At 43.3% G+C, this 15,650-nt stretch overlaps 1 protein-coding gene across 1 annotated transcript in view; it reads left to right on the forward strand.

Moving 5' to 3' along the window:
- Positions 1-15,275, forward strand: part of LOC146833198 (keratin, type II cytoskeletal cochleal-like) — a 680,914-nt gene extending 665,639 nt beyond the window's left edge. Inside the window, exons 7-9 of the mRNA XM_085600860.1 lie at positions 14,032-14,252; positions 14,687-14,721; positions 14,822-15,275. Coding sequence (XP_085456986.1) covers positions 14,032-14,252; positions 14,687-14,721; positions 14,822-15,132 — 567 coding nt within the window. The 3' untranslated portion in view covers positions 15,133-15,275. The remainder of the gene's footprint in view (positions 1-14,031; positions 14,253-14,686; positions 14,722-14,821) is intronic.
- The last annotated feature ends 375 nt before the right edge of the window (positions 15,276-15,650 follow it).

Below are 15,650 nucleotides of genomic sequence, written 5' to 3' on the forward strand. Positions count from 1 at the left end.
ACACAAAGTTTGACTAATGGAGTAGGTACGAGAATGTGTTACTACATTTTTTTTCTTTTTAAAATCTGCACAGTGTGTGCTTCCTTTAAACAGTTTTTATCATTATCATGGCCGATGCAGGACAACAATAAGACAGTACAAAAGGCCCAGATAATACTGGTGATCCTGCTGGAGAGCAATCATTTGTCTGTCAGATGAACTGTATTTTATGTGGATAGCTCAGTGGGTTACTGCCTTTGTCACAGAGATCCTTGTGTTACTTGCCGTTCAGAAGTTACATTCCTAACATAGGACAGTGACCAATGAACTGTCATCAAAGAGCTGCAGAAAAACATGAATGGTATAGTTAGAACTTGGCTTTTTTTTGTTTTGTGATATAGTTAGTACTTCCCCAGTCTTTCATTATTCAAATGTTGCTAAAATGAGTATGTTTCGGCAGATATACATTTTTATCAGTAAAGCTGATCCCCATGGAATACTCTTTAAATCCTAAGGTTGTGTTTCCCCAGACCAAACCCTCTTAAAATATACTGCCCACCAGTATGTATGACATGTGATTCCTACACCTTGTAATCCTCATTGGCTTATGTGACATTCCCTGTAGACTGATTTACATACTTGTATGATTCATTGTCTCTGTATAATGTGTGCGTGGTGTAAAGTACTGACACACACTACACTGATCTGAGTAGCGCTATACAACAAATGAAATGCATATGAGAGAGGGGCTAAGTAAAGATGAGGGGCACTGTTGGAGGGTGGCAGTGAGGGAATCTGAGGAAGAGGTCCTTTGGAATGTAGACAGAGGTCTGATCTGCTACAGTTTAGGAAAAAGATTAAAACATGGCTGTTTCCCAGAGTCTAATGTACTTGGGAGCCGCTCTGCCAGTCCATGTTATCTTCCCCCCACAGCCTGTTGAGGATTTACGTACTAGCGCCAAGATACCCGTTGGGTGATAGCTGCGCTTTATAAATTCCATATACAATTCAATGTTCCTAGCTCCCAGCTGAAACGCATTGTATGTTGTAAAGAGTATGGCAGAAGTGTTTTTGGATTAGTAGATTGAACAGCGCAGAGCTTATATTCTTAGTTAACTATTTTTTGTATGTTAGCAAAGTGTAAACATAGATGAAGAACACACTCAAAAACACGTTTGAGTGTAGGCAAAGACTCCCATTTCCTGCTGACAGTGCTGGATTTTTCCTTGCAATTATGCAAGAGGGGGGTGGCATTATCCCAGGGTTAGGCATCATCGTGCCATAGATGCCTGGAGATGCCACCCTTATGCTTGAGCTAGTTTTATTCAAATGGTAGGCACCATCATAACATGGATTCCCTTAACTTGCAAAGAATTATCAACATTATGCCAGCGCCGGCTTTATACTGGAAATGTGCCAGTCACACACATTCAGGCATGCGCTCCCATACTTTGGCACACACACTCTCACTAACTGTATTAAATGTAGTTACTCTGCGAGGCTGCAGTGCGTGTGGTGCAAGCTGCAGCCCCTCTCCCTTGTGGTACCTACAGCATAGCAGGAGGTATGGGGTCAAAAATGCAGAGCTTGAATTCTAGCTAGTCACTTTGTGGTTTGAGACGTATAGAGGTTGGCTGTTATTTAGGCATCTATTTTAGTATTTGAGGAACTTCCTTGAATCGGCTGCCCTACTGTGCCTTGTTCTGTGTTTTGTTTAAACATATCTGCAAGTAAAACATGATTGAAGGTTATTCCTCTTGATGCTGATTTTTAAATTTCAGGCTGAATTTTTCTATTTACTGTTCTAAAACTCCCTTACGTTCTTATAATCAAAAGCTATATTACTCTTCCGCTCGGGTGGTCTGTCGCAGGTTTTCTGCCATTGCAATGAATGGAAATGCAGCTCTTTGATAGTTAATAGCTTACTGTTCTATATTAGAATTTAAACTGCAAGTAACAAAAGGGGCAACATTTCCCCACCCAATGAACAGTGCTCCAGTTAAGAATCTTTAGTAAAATCTTATGTTGGTACCACCGTTGGGGGCATATTATCAAGAATGGCGTTAAAATTATCGCCGCTTTGCAGCAGGAAACTGGCGCTAAAGTGGCGATAATGGGCTTGATATTATGCCCTTGAGCGTTCCAATAGAAGCCCAGGTTCACACCAGAACATGGGCTTCTATTGGAATTCTCAAGGGCATATTATCAAGCCCATTATCGCCGCTTTAGCTGCAGTTTCCTGCCGCTAAAGCGGCGATAATTTTAACGCCGTTCTTGATAATATGCCCCTTGGAGTCTTGTGCTTTTCTAAACCTGAAGTGTACTTGCCTGTGTAACCAATTCATGTCATGGAGTGTTTATCCAATTTGCAAACCGACCTTAAGACCCTTAAAGTGGCCCTGTATGTGTAAAAATGCACCATCTTTTCACTTTTTAAAGTAAACGTTTGGAGTGACATTTGGCGCAGCACACGCGCGCGGTCTGGTTCCTGGCGCACATGGCCAAGGTTGCAGCGCACAGAGACCCTCCACTGCCGCACACAGAGGAAATAAATTAGAGGCAACATTGGTCCTAGGATGCTTTTTTCCAGTCCAGGGAGGATCTGGCTTGGCAGTTCGGGCTGGACTGTTCCCATGATGCACAGTGTCAAGACTGATTTGTATATGGCCAGGTCTAAACTGGGGTGGCATGGTGTGCAAAAGAATGATGGATTTAACCCAGATCTCTTGACTGTGGGTGAATGTTTTTATTTGTTCTGCATTCCGTCCATCAGTTGTGTGTCTTTTGCTTTCTCGTCCTAAGTGTGCCAGGTATGCCCAGACGTGGGTCCTGGGCTCACTGTGCCACTGGAATCAAGCTATCCTGGCTGAAGACGGGATTCACAGGGTCAAGAGTGATTTGCATATGGCCAGGTCTAAACTGGGGTGGCATGGTGAGCAAAAGAATGATGGATTTAACCCAGATCTCTTGACTGGGGGTGAATATTTTGATTTGTTCTGCATTCCGTCCATCAATTGTGTGTCTTTCACTCATGTTCTAAGTCTTCACATAACTTATTTTACCTTCTGCATGACAGATGAAGTTTAGATTTAATAGCTTCAATGGCCAATCCCTGTCAACTGTGAAATTCGTCTCAGCAACATATTTAATTTATGCTGCAAAACCAGAGAACTTCACCTTTCGCGAAGGTGGTAAAAGTGTCCCAACTTCATCCAAGATGAAGTCTGTCATCATCCTGCTCCAACTGTCTGTCTGTAGTTTAATGTCCACCTAGGTAACGGTCTCTGACTGCAGAAAAACAGCTGCATTGACCACCAAGCACGATTGTTTCCCCCATTGTTACTGAGGGTTGCCCTCAGCCCTGAGCGGTAGCATAAAAGCACCCTAAAACCCACCATTCAACAGCCACACATCATCCATTCCCTTCTGTCAGAAGTCCTGTCCCTTCAATAATGATAATGATTTCTTGATATTGTGCAGAAGAACAAAAGTTACTTACCTGTAAACAGTGGTTCTCCAGTATAGGTGTCTTTCATAGATTCACATGCTTGAATCATTCCCCGTCGTCTGAGTGGGAGTCCCACGGTACATAAAAATAGCAATAAATATGCATAAAATACCCATTTCATAGGTAAATTAGAACCAGGAAGGAAAATAGTTAGAAGTTAATAGGAAAAAACTTTCTACTTTCATGACTCGTCCAAGTCATTATATAGAGTCCAAACTACAGCCAATCAGGCGACAGCACCCTCCAGAATGTTCTCCCCAGAGGCTCAGGCTCTCAGATTTTCCAGCACAAGTGTGATAAAAAAGTAAAAGAGCATAGGAGAGCCTCTGAGGGGAGGTGGGTGGGTCGCATGTGAATCTATGAAAGACACCAATACTGGAGAACCACAGTTTACAGGTAAGTAACTTTTGTTCTTCTCCAGTATTCGGGTGCCTTTGATAGATTCACATGCTTGAATCAGAGTCAAAAGCAGTAATTCCATAATAATGCTTGTGAGATCATCAATGAAAATAACATATATTTAAAATAAATAATATATATATATATATATATATATTCACTTAAAAAACCATAGGTAACACACATGTTATAGTTAGCTGGACATTTCACTCGTGAAAAACCATTGAAATTCCCCCGTTATAGTTAGTGCAGGCAACTATAACTCACGCGACCGCAATCCTCTGCTGATGACGTCAGATATTACATGACTAATTCCTAACTATAACGTGTGTGAAACCTATGGTTTTTTAAGGGAATTTGTAAGTAAAACATGATTGAAGGTTATTCCTCTTGATGCTGATTTTTAAATTTCAGGCTGAATTTTTCTATTTACGGTTCTAAAACTCCCTTACGTTCTTATAATCAAAAGCTATATTACTCTTCCACTCGGGTGATCTGTCGCAGGTTTTCTGCCATTGCAATGAATGGAAATGCAGCTCTTTGATAGTTAATAGCTTACTGTTCTATATTAGAATTTAAACTGCAAGTAACAAAAGGGGCAACATTTCCCCACCCAATGAACAGTGCTCCAGTTAAGAATCTTTAGTAAAATCTTATGATGGTACCACCGTTGGGGGCATATTATCAAGAATGGCGTTAAAATTATCGCCGCTTTGCAGCAGGAAACTGGCGCTAAAGTGGCGATAATGGGCTTGATATTATGCCCTTGAGCGTTCCAATAGAAGCCCAGGTTCACACCAGAACATGGGCTTCTATTGGAATTCTCAAGGGCATATTATCAAGCCCATTATCGCCGCTTTAGCTGCAGTTTCCTGCCGCTAAAGCGGCGATAATTTTAACGCCGTTCTTGATAATATGCCCCTTAGAGTCTTGTGCTTTTCTAAACCTGAAGTGTACTTGCCTGTGTAACCAATTCATGTCATGGAGTGTTTATCCAATTTGCAAACCGACCTTAAGACCCTTAAAGTGGCCCTGTATGTGTAAAAATGCACCATCTTTTCACTTTTTAAAGTAAACGTTTGGAGTGACATTTGGCGCAGCACACGTGCGCGGTCTGGTTCCTGGCGCACATGGCCAAGGTTGCAGCGCACAGAGACCCTCCACTGCCGCACACAGAGGAAATAAATTAGAGGGAACATTGGTCCTAGGATGCTTTTTTCCAGTCCAGGGAGGATCTGGCTTGGCAGTTCGGGCTGGACTGTTCCCATGATGCACAGTGTCAAGACTGATTTGTATATGGCCAGGTCTAAACTGGGGTGGCATGGTGTGCAAAAGAATGATGGATTTAACCCAGATCTCTTGACTGTGGGTGAATGTTTTTATTTGTTCTGCATTCCGTCTATCAGTTGTGTGTCTTTTGCTTTCTCGCCCTAAGTGTGCCAGGTATGCCCAGACGTGGGTCCTGGGCTCACTGTGCCACTGGAATCAAGCTATCCTGGCTGAAGACGGGATGCACAGGGGCAAGAGTGATTTGCATATGGCCAGGTCTAAACTGGGGTGGCATGGTGAGCAAAAGAATGATGGATTTAACCCAGATCTCTTGACTGGGGGTGAATATTTTGATTTGTTCTGCATTCCGTCCATCAATTGTGTGTCTTTCACTCATGTTCTAAGACTTCACATTACTTATTTTACCTTCTGCATGACCGATGAAGTTTAGATTTAATAGCTTCAATGGCCAATCCCTGTCAACTGTGAAATTCGTCTCAGCAACATATTTAATTTATGCTGCAAAACCAGAGAACTTCACCTTTCGTGAAGGTGGTAAAAGTGTCCCAACTTCATCCAAGATGAAGTCTGTCATCATCCTGCTCCAACTGTCTGTCTGTAGTTTAATGTCCACCTAGGTAACGGTCTCTGACTGCAGAAAAACAGCTGCATTGACCACCAAGCACGATTGTTTCCCCCATTGTTACTGAGGGTTGCCCTCAGCCCTGAGCGGTAGCATAAAAGCACCCTAAAACCCACCATTCAACAGCCACACATCATCCATTCCCTTCTGTCAGAAGTCCTGTCCCTTCAATAATGATAATGATTTCTTGATATTGTGCAGAAGAACAAAAGTTACTTACCTGTAAACAGTGGTTCTCCAGTATAGGTGTCTTTCATAGATTCACATGCTTGAATCATTCCCCGTCGTCTGAGTGGGAGTCCCACGGTACATAAAAATAGCAATAAATATGCATAAAATACCCATTTCATAGGTAAATTAGAACCAGGAAGGAAAATAGTTAGAAGTTAATAGGAAAAAACTTTCTACTTTCATGACTCGTCCAAGTCATTATATAGAGTCCAAACTACAGCCAATCAGGCGACAGCACCCTCCAGAATGTTCTCCCCAGAGGCTCAGGCTCTCAGATTTTCCAGCACAAGTGTGATAAAAAAGTAAAAGAGCATAGGAGAGCCTCTGAGGGGAGGTGGGTGGGTCGCATGTGAATCTATGAAAGACACCAATACTGGAGAACCACAGTTTACAGGTAAGTAACTTCTGTTCTTCTCCAGTATTCGGGTGCCTTTGATAGATTCACATGCTTGAATCAGAGTCAAAAGCAGTAATTCCATAATAATGCTTGTGAGATCATCAATGAAAATAACATATATTTAAAATAAATAATATATATATATATATATATATATATATATATATATATATATATATATATATATATATTCACTTAAAAAACCATAGGTAACACACATGTTATAGTTAGCTGGACATTTCACTCGTGAAAAACCATTGAAATTCCCCCGTTATAGTTAGTGCAGGCAACTATAACTCACGCGACCGCAATCCTCTGCTGATGACGTCAGATATTACATGACTAATTCCTAACTATAACGTGTGTGAAACCTATGGTTTTTTAAGGGAATTTGTAAGGTTTTTTAAATGCTAAGTTATGTATGTATTATTATATTTTTAATATATTTATTTTACAATAAACTACCTATGTATATGGTTAAAGATTGACTGTATCCTGTAATATGGAATGGCTCGTTTAAATTTTTTTTTTTTTTAAGGTTTTTCACCGTGCGCACACCGTGCGATTTTTTTGAAAAAAAAATAAAATGTTTTTTTCACCCTTCGGGGTCCTTTAGCGACCCCCTGACAAAGGCTAGGGAGTCAGGATCTCTCTACCCTGCCCCCTTTTCACGTTCTCCACCTTTGTTTTTCTCTCTCACACAAGTCACACACAAAATGGCGGCCGACACTTCCTGATTTCGACCGATTCGAACGTTGACTGACATCTAACCACCAATCAGATTTACGCTCTCGCACGGCACCGTGCGCGCACGGTGCGCGCACGGTGCTTGCCTATAGATATTTATATGCTTTTAAATGCAATTTTCTCAGAAAATACTGAACAGATTGACTCCATATATGCAAAAGGCACTTCCCTGACCTGAGGACTACCTCTTTGCCAAATTTCAAGTAATTCTGTTCAGCCGTTCGGGCTGTACCTTCGACTAAAGGTCCTATAGGAAAATGCATGGGGAAAACTTTTTTCTCGGCCCCAGGTTGACGAATCACCCCGAGACTTTCAGGGTAGGAGCTGAGCCCCATTAGTTTTGAAAATTTCGTGAGGATTCGTCAACCGACGCCAAAGTTATTCAAAATAGAATTTTCAGATTTCCTATGGAAACACGATCCTAACTATAACTATCTACTGGCGACCGCCAGTAGATATTAACAATATATAAATATATATAGATATGTACATAAGAATGCCATCAATGAGGAGGAGGGAAGAACAGAGGCTCACCTTATTTAAAGAGATTACGGAGAACCGCTTGTCCCACGGACGTGCCTGCATTGCTGGCAGCTTCCAGACAGTAGTGCTTGGTAAAGGTGTGCCAGCTGGACCATGTTGCAGCTCTGCATATTTGATGAAGAGGCACACCAGCAAAGAATGCAGTAGAATGAGATATTGCTCTAGTAGAATGTGCTCTCGGAGTTGCCTGTAGAGGTCTACCCGCTTGCTGATGACAAAAAGAGATCGCAGCAGAAATCCAACGGGCAATGGACTGTTTGGATATTGGGTGTCCCTTACGCATTTTTCCATAGGCTATAAAAAGCTGATCAGATTTACGTATTGAGGATGTCCTTTGTAAATAAAATTTTAGACATCTCTTGACATCAAGAGTATGTAAAGTCCTTTCCGCAGGTGATTGAGGATTAGGAAAGAAAGTCTTTAAAATGATTGGTTAATTGAGATGGAAATCCAAAGGTACTTTAGGCATAAAAATTGGGTTAGTGCGGAGCACTACCGAGTCCCTGGTGAATTGAAGGAATGGCGGTTTAATAGTGAAGGCTTGAATGTCACTGACCCACCTGGCTGATGTGAGAGCCAACAGCAGAGACATCTTCCACATAACAAACTTCAAATCGGCCCTATGAATAGGTTCAAGAGGGCGTCGCATGAGTTGTGACAGAACAATGTTAAGATGCCAGGATGGAGGTGGGCGACGGATGGGAGGCAACCTAAGAAACAATCCTTTGAAGAATTGTTGAATGATCCTAGATGAGTAAAGAGAGTGGGAACCATCCTGTCGGAATCTTGAGATAGCCGCTAAGAATACCTTAAGAGTAGAATGTGAAAGGCCTGACCTTGCCAGATATAAAAAGAAAGAAAAAGTTGTTCTGGTTTTGCATGGATCGGGTGAATGTTAGGGGCACAGGCAAAATCGCTTCCATTTGAGCACGTAGGTTTTTATTGTGGAGGGCGCTCTACCGTTAGCCAAGACCTCCCTACATTCTGAAGGAATGTCAAAGTGAGCAAATTCAAGGTGTTTAGGCGCCAGCCGCTAAGCGCAGAGATGCAGGATTCAGATGGCAGATCTGTCCGTTGTGAATGGATAGGAGATACGGTATTGGTTGCAACTGAATGGGATCGCACTCGGACAGAAGGAGGAGTTCGATAAACCAGAACTGGCGAGGCCACCTGGGAGCAATGAGAAGTAGGCGACAAGGCTCTTTCCTCATTTTCCGGAGGACCCTGGGAACCAACGGTATCAGCGGAAAAGCGTAGGCATAGATCTGCGATCAGTTCATCAAAAACGCATTCCCGCACGAGTCCCGTTGGGGAAGCCAACTTGAGTAGAATGGGCATTTGCGGTTCAGACTGGTCGCGAACAAGTCCAAATCGGGTCGACCCCACTTCTTAAATATACAATCCAATATTGGTTGATGGAGCTCTCACTCGTGGTTGGACGCTGTCGACCTGCTGAGGGAGTCCGCGAGGATGTTGGACACTCCCGGGACATGGACCGCTGCCAGAGTTATTTGGTGCCGGATCACCCAATCTCAAATTTGCTGGGCTTGCTGGGACAGCAAAGTGGATCTTGTCCCTCCTTGTTTGTTTAGGTAGTGCAAACTTGTTGTGTTGTCCGTCCGGATCAACACTGATGCTCCGAGAATGATGGTGCGAAAAGATTTCAGAGCTAGGAAGATCTCTAACAACTCCAAAAGGTTGATATGCCAAGTCCTTTGCTGAGCTTCCCATTTTCCGTTGACTGTGAGTCCTTGAAGGTGTGCTCCCCACCCTTCGAGGGAGGCGTCTGTGGTGATGACAAAACTTGGAGCCTCCACTAGGAATGAGAGGCCTGCTGCAACGTTCCTTTTGCAAGTCCACCAAAGCAGTGCTTTCCGTATCTGAGGTGTGATTTGGATGAGATCGTCGAAGGGCCCTGAAACCTGTAGCCATTGTTCGTTGAGCTCCTCTTGTAAGGGTCCCATCTTGAGACGACAGTTGGGGACTAGGGGAATGCAGGATGAGAGCATCCCCAGAAGTGACTTGAACTGTTGTATAAAAACGCACCTTTTTGATCGTAGTAGTTGGGCAAGCTTGCAAAGCTTTTGTTGTCTTTCGTTTGAGACAAAGGCTTGTGTCTTTAGAGTGTCTATGGTGGCTCCTAAGAATGTTCTTGTTTGCGAGGGGATGAGTTAAGACTTGTCTAGATTGATGGACAGACCCAGAGACTGGAAAAGTGACAGACATCTCTGAGTATGGGCGTTTGCGACTGTGAAAGAATTCACCTTGATAAGGCAATGGTCTAAATAAGGAAATATTTGAATTCCCACCTGTCGAAGGTGTGCAGCCACCGGTGCCAAGACCTTGGTGAAGACACGGGGCGCGGAACATAGTCCGAAGGGAAGGACTTTGAACTGGAAGTCCCTGCCAGCCACTCTGAACCGCAAGAACTTTCTGTGTCTGGGTAAAATCGGGACATGACAGTAAGCATCTTGGAGGTCGAGGGTGGTCATATGATCCTCCGGAGTGCGGAGTTGAAGGACTTCTTGGAGAGTCAACATCCGGAAGGATTGCTTTTTGAGATATTTGTTTAGGGAACGAAGATCTAGAATGGGGCGCCATTCTTCAGAATTTTTTTATATTAGAAAAAATCTGGAATAGAAACCGGTGCCTCTTTGTAATTTTGGAACCACTTCGATCGCTCCCTTCCTGAACATCAAATTTATTTGGGAGAAAAGCTCTGTGAGATGAGCTGGAGGCGGACCTTTGGGAGGAGAATTCGGAGGAAGTTTGACAAACTCTAGAACGTGGCCTCTGGCCACAATGTCCAAGACCCATTTGTCTGTGGTTATAGCAGACCAGGTTGAGTAAAAACAGGAGATCCTTCCTCCAACTTTTGTAGGAATGAGCGGTAGAACAGGTGGCAGTTGTCACTGCTTCTTGGATGCATCACGTCCGTGTTAGGAGGACTTCCTTCTGTTTTGTGTATATGATGTAGTTGGTTGTTGCCTGAAGGATTGTTGTCGTTGAGAAGAGTAACGTGGGTTACCTTGATAGGACTGGTATTGTCTCGACTGGTTATAGCCTCTTCGACCGGAGAAGGATCCACGGCCCCTAGCGCCTCGAAAAGGCGGTTTCCGAAACTGAAGAGTACCAAGATATCTTGCCGTCTCAGTATCTTTTTTAATGGCTTGGAGGGCATCGTCAATATGCTGACCAAAAAGAGACTCGTTGTCAAAGAGCATGTCAATTATTTTCGTCTGAACTTCCTGACGAAATGAGGTGAATTTCAACCAGCCCTGTCGCCGTAGGACCGCAGCACCTGCCAGTTGCCGAAAACCTGTAGACACAACATCCACAGCAGAATCGATAATCTGAGCTGAGATTCGTTCTCCCCCCTTGAGGATTTTGAGGGCTTCTGACTTGGAGTGCTCAGGTAATATGTCCATGAAGGGAGAGATGTCCGACCACATCTGTCTATCATAGCGGTCTAAGATGGCCAGTGAGTTGGCTGCACGGACAGTAGTGGCCGCCAAGGTCGAAACTTTCTTCCCAATGGAGTCTAGATGTCTCCCATCCCGATAAGGAGGAGCCAACAATGGAGGGGAGGGATTCTGTGCTCGGCGTTGTGCTGATTGGGAGATAACGGAATCTGCCTTAGGCTGACCTATCAGACATGCTGGGGAATTATTCGGTGCCTTGTATTTCTTTCGAGACGAGGCAGGACCGCAGGGATGGAGGCAGGAGTCTTCATGAGTTTCAGTCCTTCCTGCCAAAAAAAGTCGATAATAGGGATTGTGCGTACTTGTCTCCTTGGTTGGTCTTTAAAATCGTAAAGGAAACAATCATCCGTTTTGGCTTCCATAGGAAGGAGGAACCGTTGTGCCGCTCTCTCCATTAGAACATGAAAACCTCTGATGTCAACTGGAGGTGAGTTAACAGGAGCAGGAGTAGAAGGAGGCGGAGTTTGCATCTAATAGTCATCCCATTCCGTAAGGAGCGATCTGTCATCCAATTCTCCTTCTTCTCTGTCATCGTCCGTGGTGTGAGCTTCCTGAGGGTGATGGGACACCGAAGCCACTGGAGAAACTAGTCTGGGCGACCTCAGCACTGATGAAGTTTGAGGAACGGGTGTTGGGACAGAAGAAGCCGATTCAGATGGAGGAAATCGGCGATAATAATCATCCAACAAGTGCTGCAAGTTGTTTAGAAGAGTTAGAGGCATTTGTGCAGTAGTGTTTGACTCTGGAGCTGAAGCAGCAGTCTCAGGGTAATAGTCACCTTCTTGATCGTCATCTTGGTATTTAATGAAGAGCTCAGAAGGGCTCCAGGCAGTACGAAATCTATCGTCCTCATCCGATTCTTCCTCATCGGCCCCATAATCCAATAACTGCTCAGGCAACGCAAGAGGAACTTTACTTGGGGAGGTGTGAACTGGAGAGAGGACCTCCAAGGAAGATTTGCGTCTTTGAAGCAAGGAAGGCACTGCTGTCGACGGTGGTAAATGTGTAGACGGTACCATAGATGACTTTGAGGATGCTGTGGCTGTAGACGAAGACCAATCCTGGAGATCAGTAAATGAAAATAATGTCAGCGTCGACGAGGCAATCGTCGATGAAGCAGTCATCGATGAGGCGAGCGTCGACGGGGTGGGCGTCGATGAGGTGAGCGTCGACGAGGTGGCCATCGACGAGGGAGTCGTCGACGAGGCAATCGTCGGCGAGGCTTTTTTATTCTTTGTCGACGAAGGGGCGTCGATGGCAGTCTTCAACTTCATCGTCGACGACGAGGAAAAGGAAGTGACTGATGTGGTTGGTCTCACGGAGATGGACACCAGCGTCGGCGGCGAGGAAGCCTACGACAGTATCATCTGAGGCTTTGTAAACGAGAAAGTTGTAGTTGATGTCGTTGTCGCGGCTACGGCAGGGTTCGTCGATGAAGACATTGCCGTCGAGCTCGTCGACGAAGGACCCTGTTTCTGAGGTAAATCTATGTCAGAAATGGGTTTTGAAGCCTGAGACTTCACAGTCTTTCTCGGGGGTGTAGAGGGCAGAGTTTTACCCTTAAGAAGTGGAGGAGCCTTTTTTGATGTGGAAGGCAACTCAGCAATCTAAGAGGTGTGCTGTTGTTTTAACACCTTAGCCCCAGGAGAAGACAAATCCGTGTTGTTAGCCCTCTTCCTAGAGGAAGCAGTCCTGACAGAGGAAACACTCTCAATGTCAGATAAGGGGTTGTCTTAGTCCTTAATCTTCTGTAGCCACAGAAGTAGACGCCTCTCTCTGTCCCTCAATGTCTTTTGAGGGAAAGTTCTGCAAATCTTGCAGTCTCTCACCTGGTGGTCCGGGTACAAGCAGTAAATGCATTTCTTGTGGGGGTCTTCAGAAAATAGCCGGAGCTTCCCACAAGACTCACAAGGTCTAAAGAGAGATTTCTTTGAAGAAGACATCATAAAATGAAGAAATTCTGAAGAAACCTGGAAGTACTGAGCAGAGCTCAGGGAGACTCCCTTCACACGACAGGAAGTATAAAATATGAGAGCCTGAGACTCTGGGGAGAACATTCTGGAGGGTGCTGTCGCCTGATTGACTGTAGTTTGGACTATATATAATGACTTGGACGAGTCATGAAAGTGGAAAGTTTTTTCCTATTAACTTCTAACTATTTTACTTCCTGGTTCTAATTTACCTATGATATGGCAATTTTATGCATATTTATTGCTATTTTTATGTACCGTGGGACTCCCACTCCGACGACGGGGAATGGTTCAGGCATTTGAATCTATGAAAGACACAAATACTGGAGAAACCTCTTTATCTCTTTATTTTTTTAAATGTCATCATGTTTGCTTTTCACATAGCTGACAAAGTCTTAAACATATTTTACATGAAGCTGTGAGATGCTTTTCTTTGCAACTTTGTGAACCACTTTGAAACTACACTTGCACTTGACATAGAGGTGCAGTATCTATATGGCCTTATTGTAATTGTCCTTACAAAAAATGAGCTTAGAAAAATCTATATATAAAGTATGGCAAAAAACATTATTGGTGCTAAAAATAAGATAAAGAGCAACAATCCAAACAGTAATCACGAGAAAAAAGAATATAAAATATAGAACAAATGAATTTAAAATTGTATTTTGTAAGTTTTTTTCAATTGTGGATGTAAAGAGAATGGACTACTGCAAGTATGTATTACTTATTAGTCTACTCTGGAAAACTTAACGAATGATAGGGTATTATGCTAGTACCCATTAAAGAATGTATATCTATGAAAGATCCATTGCAAGAGAATGCTTTACAGTGAGGTTCTTAAATCTGTTTTTGATCAACTACAGAAAGCTAACGTGCAAGCTGCTATTAACGAGGCAGAAGACCGTGGCGAGAATGCCCTGGTGGATGCTAAATATAAACTGACTGAGCTGGAAGCGGCCCTACAAACAGTTAAGCAAGACATGAATCGTCAGCTCCGCGAGTATCAAGAGCTGATGAATGTGAAGCTGGCCTTGGACATTGAGATCGCTACCTACAGAAAACTGCTGGAGGGAGAGGAGAGAAGGTAGGAACAGTCTGATCAAAGTTAATAGAGGAATGCATTGAACATCCAGCTAAAAATGTGTTGGAATGTTAGAGGCAACGGCAGTCATGTACCTTTAATGTTAAGCAACGTCTATTATATTTATGTTTTTAAATGAGTCCTCAAACGGCCAGTTCTGGCATCTGAGCGCTGTACAGTAATTAGGCTTGAGCAATGCAGCTATTTATGAGAATGTTGGGACTTTATTATTGCTTGTCATTGATACAAGTCTTAAGGTTTTATCGTGAGAACAATGAACAATGACATTAGGATTGAGTGTGAGCGGTAAGCATCACACCATTTGGCCTTAGTGTTTGATTACATGAGATTGAAAGCATACCTTAAATAAGTGAATATCTTGACGTCGGTCCCCACACTAGGAATAACTGCTACCTTTTCCTTTTTTATTCTAACAGGCTGGCAGGAGAAGGAGTTGGAGCTGTGAGCATCTGTAAGTCACTTGTTCTAACAACCTGTGCTGCTTTTATATGCTTGCTGTTGCTGCTTCAGTTTGATTGTCTACTGTTGTAAACATAACTGTGTCTTTGCAGCTGTGATAAGCTCTAGCAGTGGCAGTGGCTATGGAAGTGCATACGGCACAGGAGGCGGACTAGGAGGTGGAAGTTTTAACCCTGGAAGTGGACGATTTGGAGGAGGCTACAGCTCTGGAGGAAGTTTCAGTTCCAGTGAACAAAGTTCTAGAGGAGGTTTCAGTTCTGCAGGACAGAGCAACAGGGGCGATTTCAGGGTGGAAGGCTCATCCTCTGGCAATGGTCCTATATCTACTGAACACAGCCCTGGAGGTGTTAGCTCAAATGTTAAAATAATTTCAAAAAGTTCTCAAATATCAAAATGGTTTTAGTAAAAGACTCTAAATGAATTAAAGAACAATCACTACGTTTTTCAAAGACTAGCAGAAAACAAACTTAAACTATTTGAAGTAGATGTGAAATTGGTACGTCATGTTTAGCCTGAAATAATCATTAATAAAAGCATCACTGATCAGTTAGTTGTCTTTTATTCAATTTTCAAGGTCCTCATTTTCCCCAAGAATGTCGATACCCATTATGCCAGGGTTCGATGGGTGACTTTCATACACGCTTGTGGTGCTAATGAGCTTAAAATTGTCATCACTCATATTAGTTACAGCAAGGGAGGAAGAAGACATTCCAAGTTTGCTTCTTATCACATGAGAGTCGAAACATACGAAGGTGTTATCATTGGATCGTATATTTAAGTCATTTATTTCCAACCATTCAGCTATCTTAAACCAAAAGTGTATCTTCTTATTGTTCATACAGTCTAGGGGGCACATTTATCAAGCTTTCAAGCAGCGCAATGCAGCAAGCCACCTTACTGCACTGCATGAAAGGGCAAGGG

Source organism: Triturus cristatus, chromosome 4_2 (genome assembly GCF_964204655.1).
Source record: "Triturus cristatus chromosome 4_2, aTriCri1.1, whole genome shotgun sequence".
NCBI classification, from domain to species: Eukaryota; Metazoa; Chordata; class Amphibia; order Caudata; family Salamandridae; genus Triturus; species Triturus cristatus.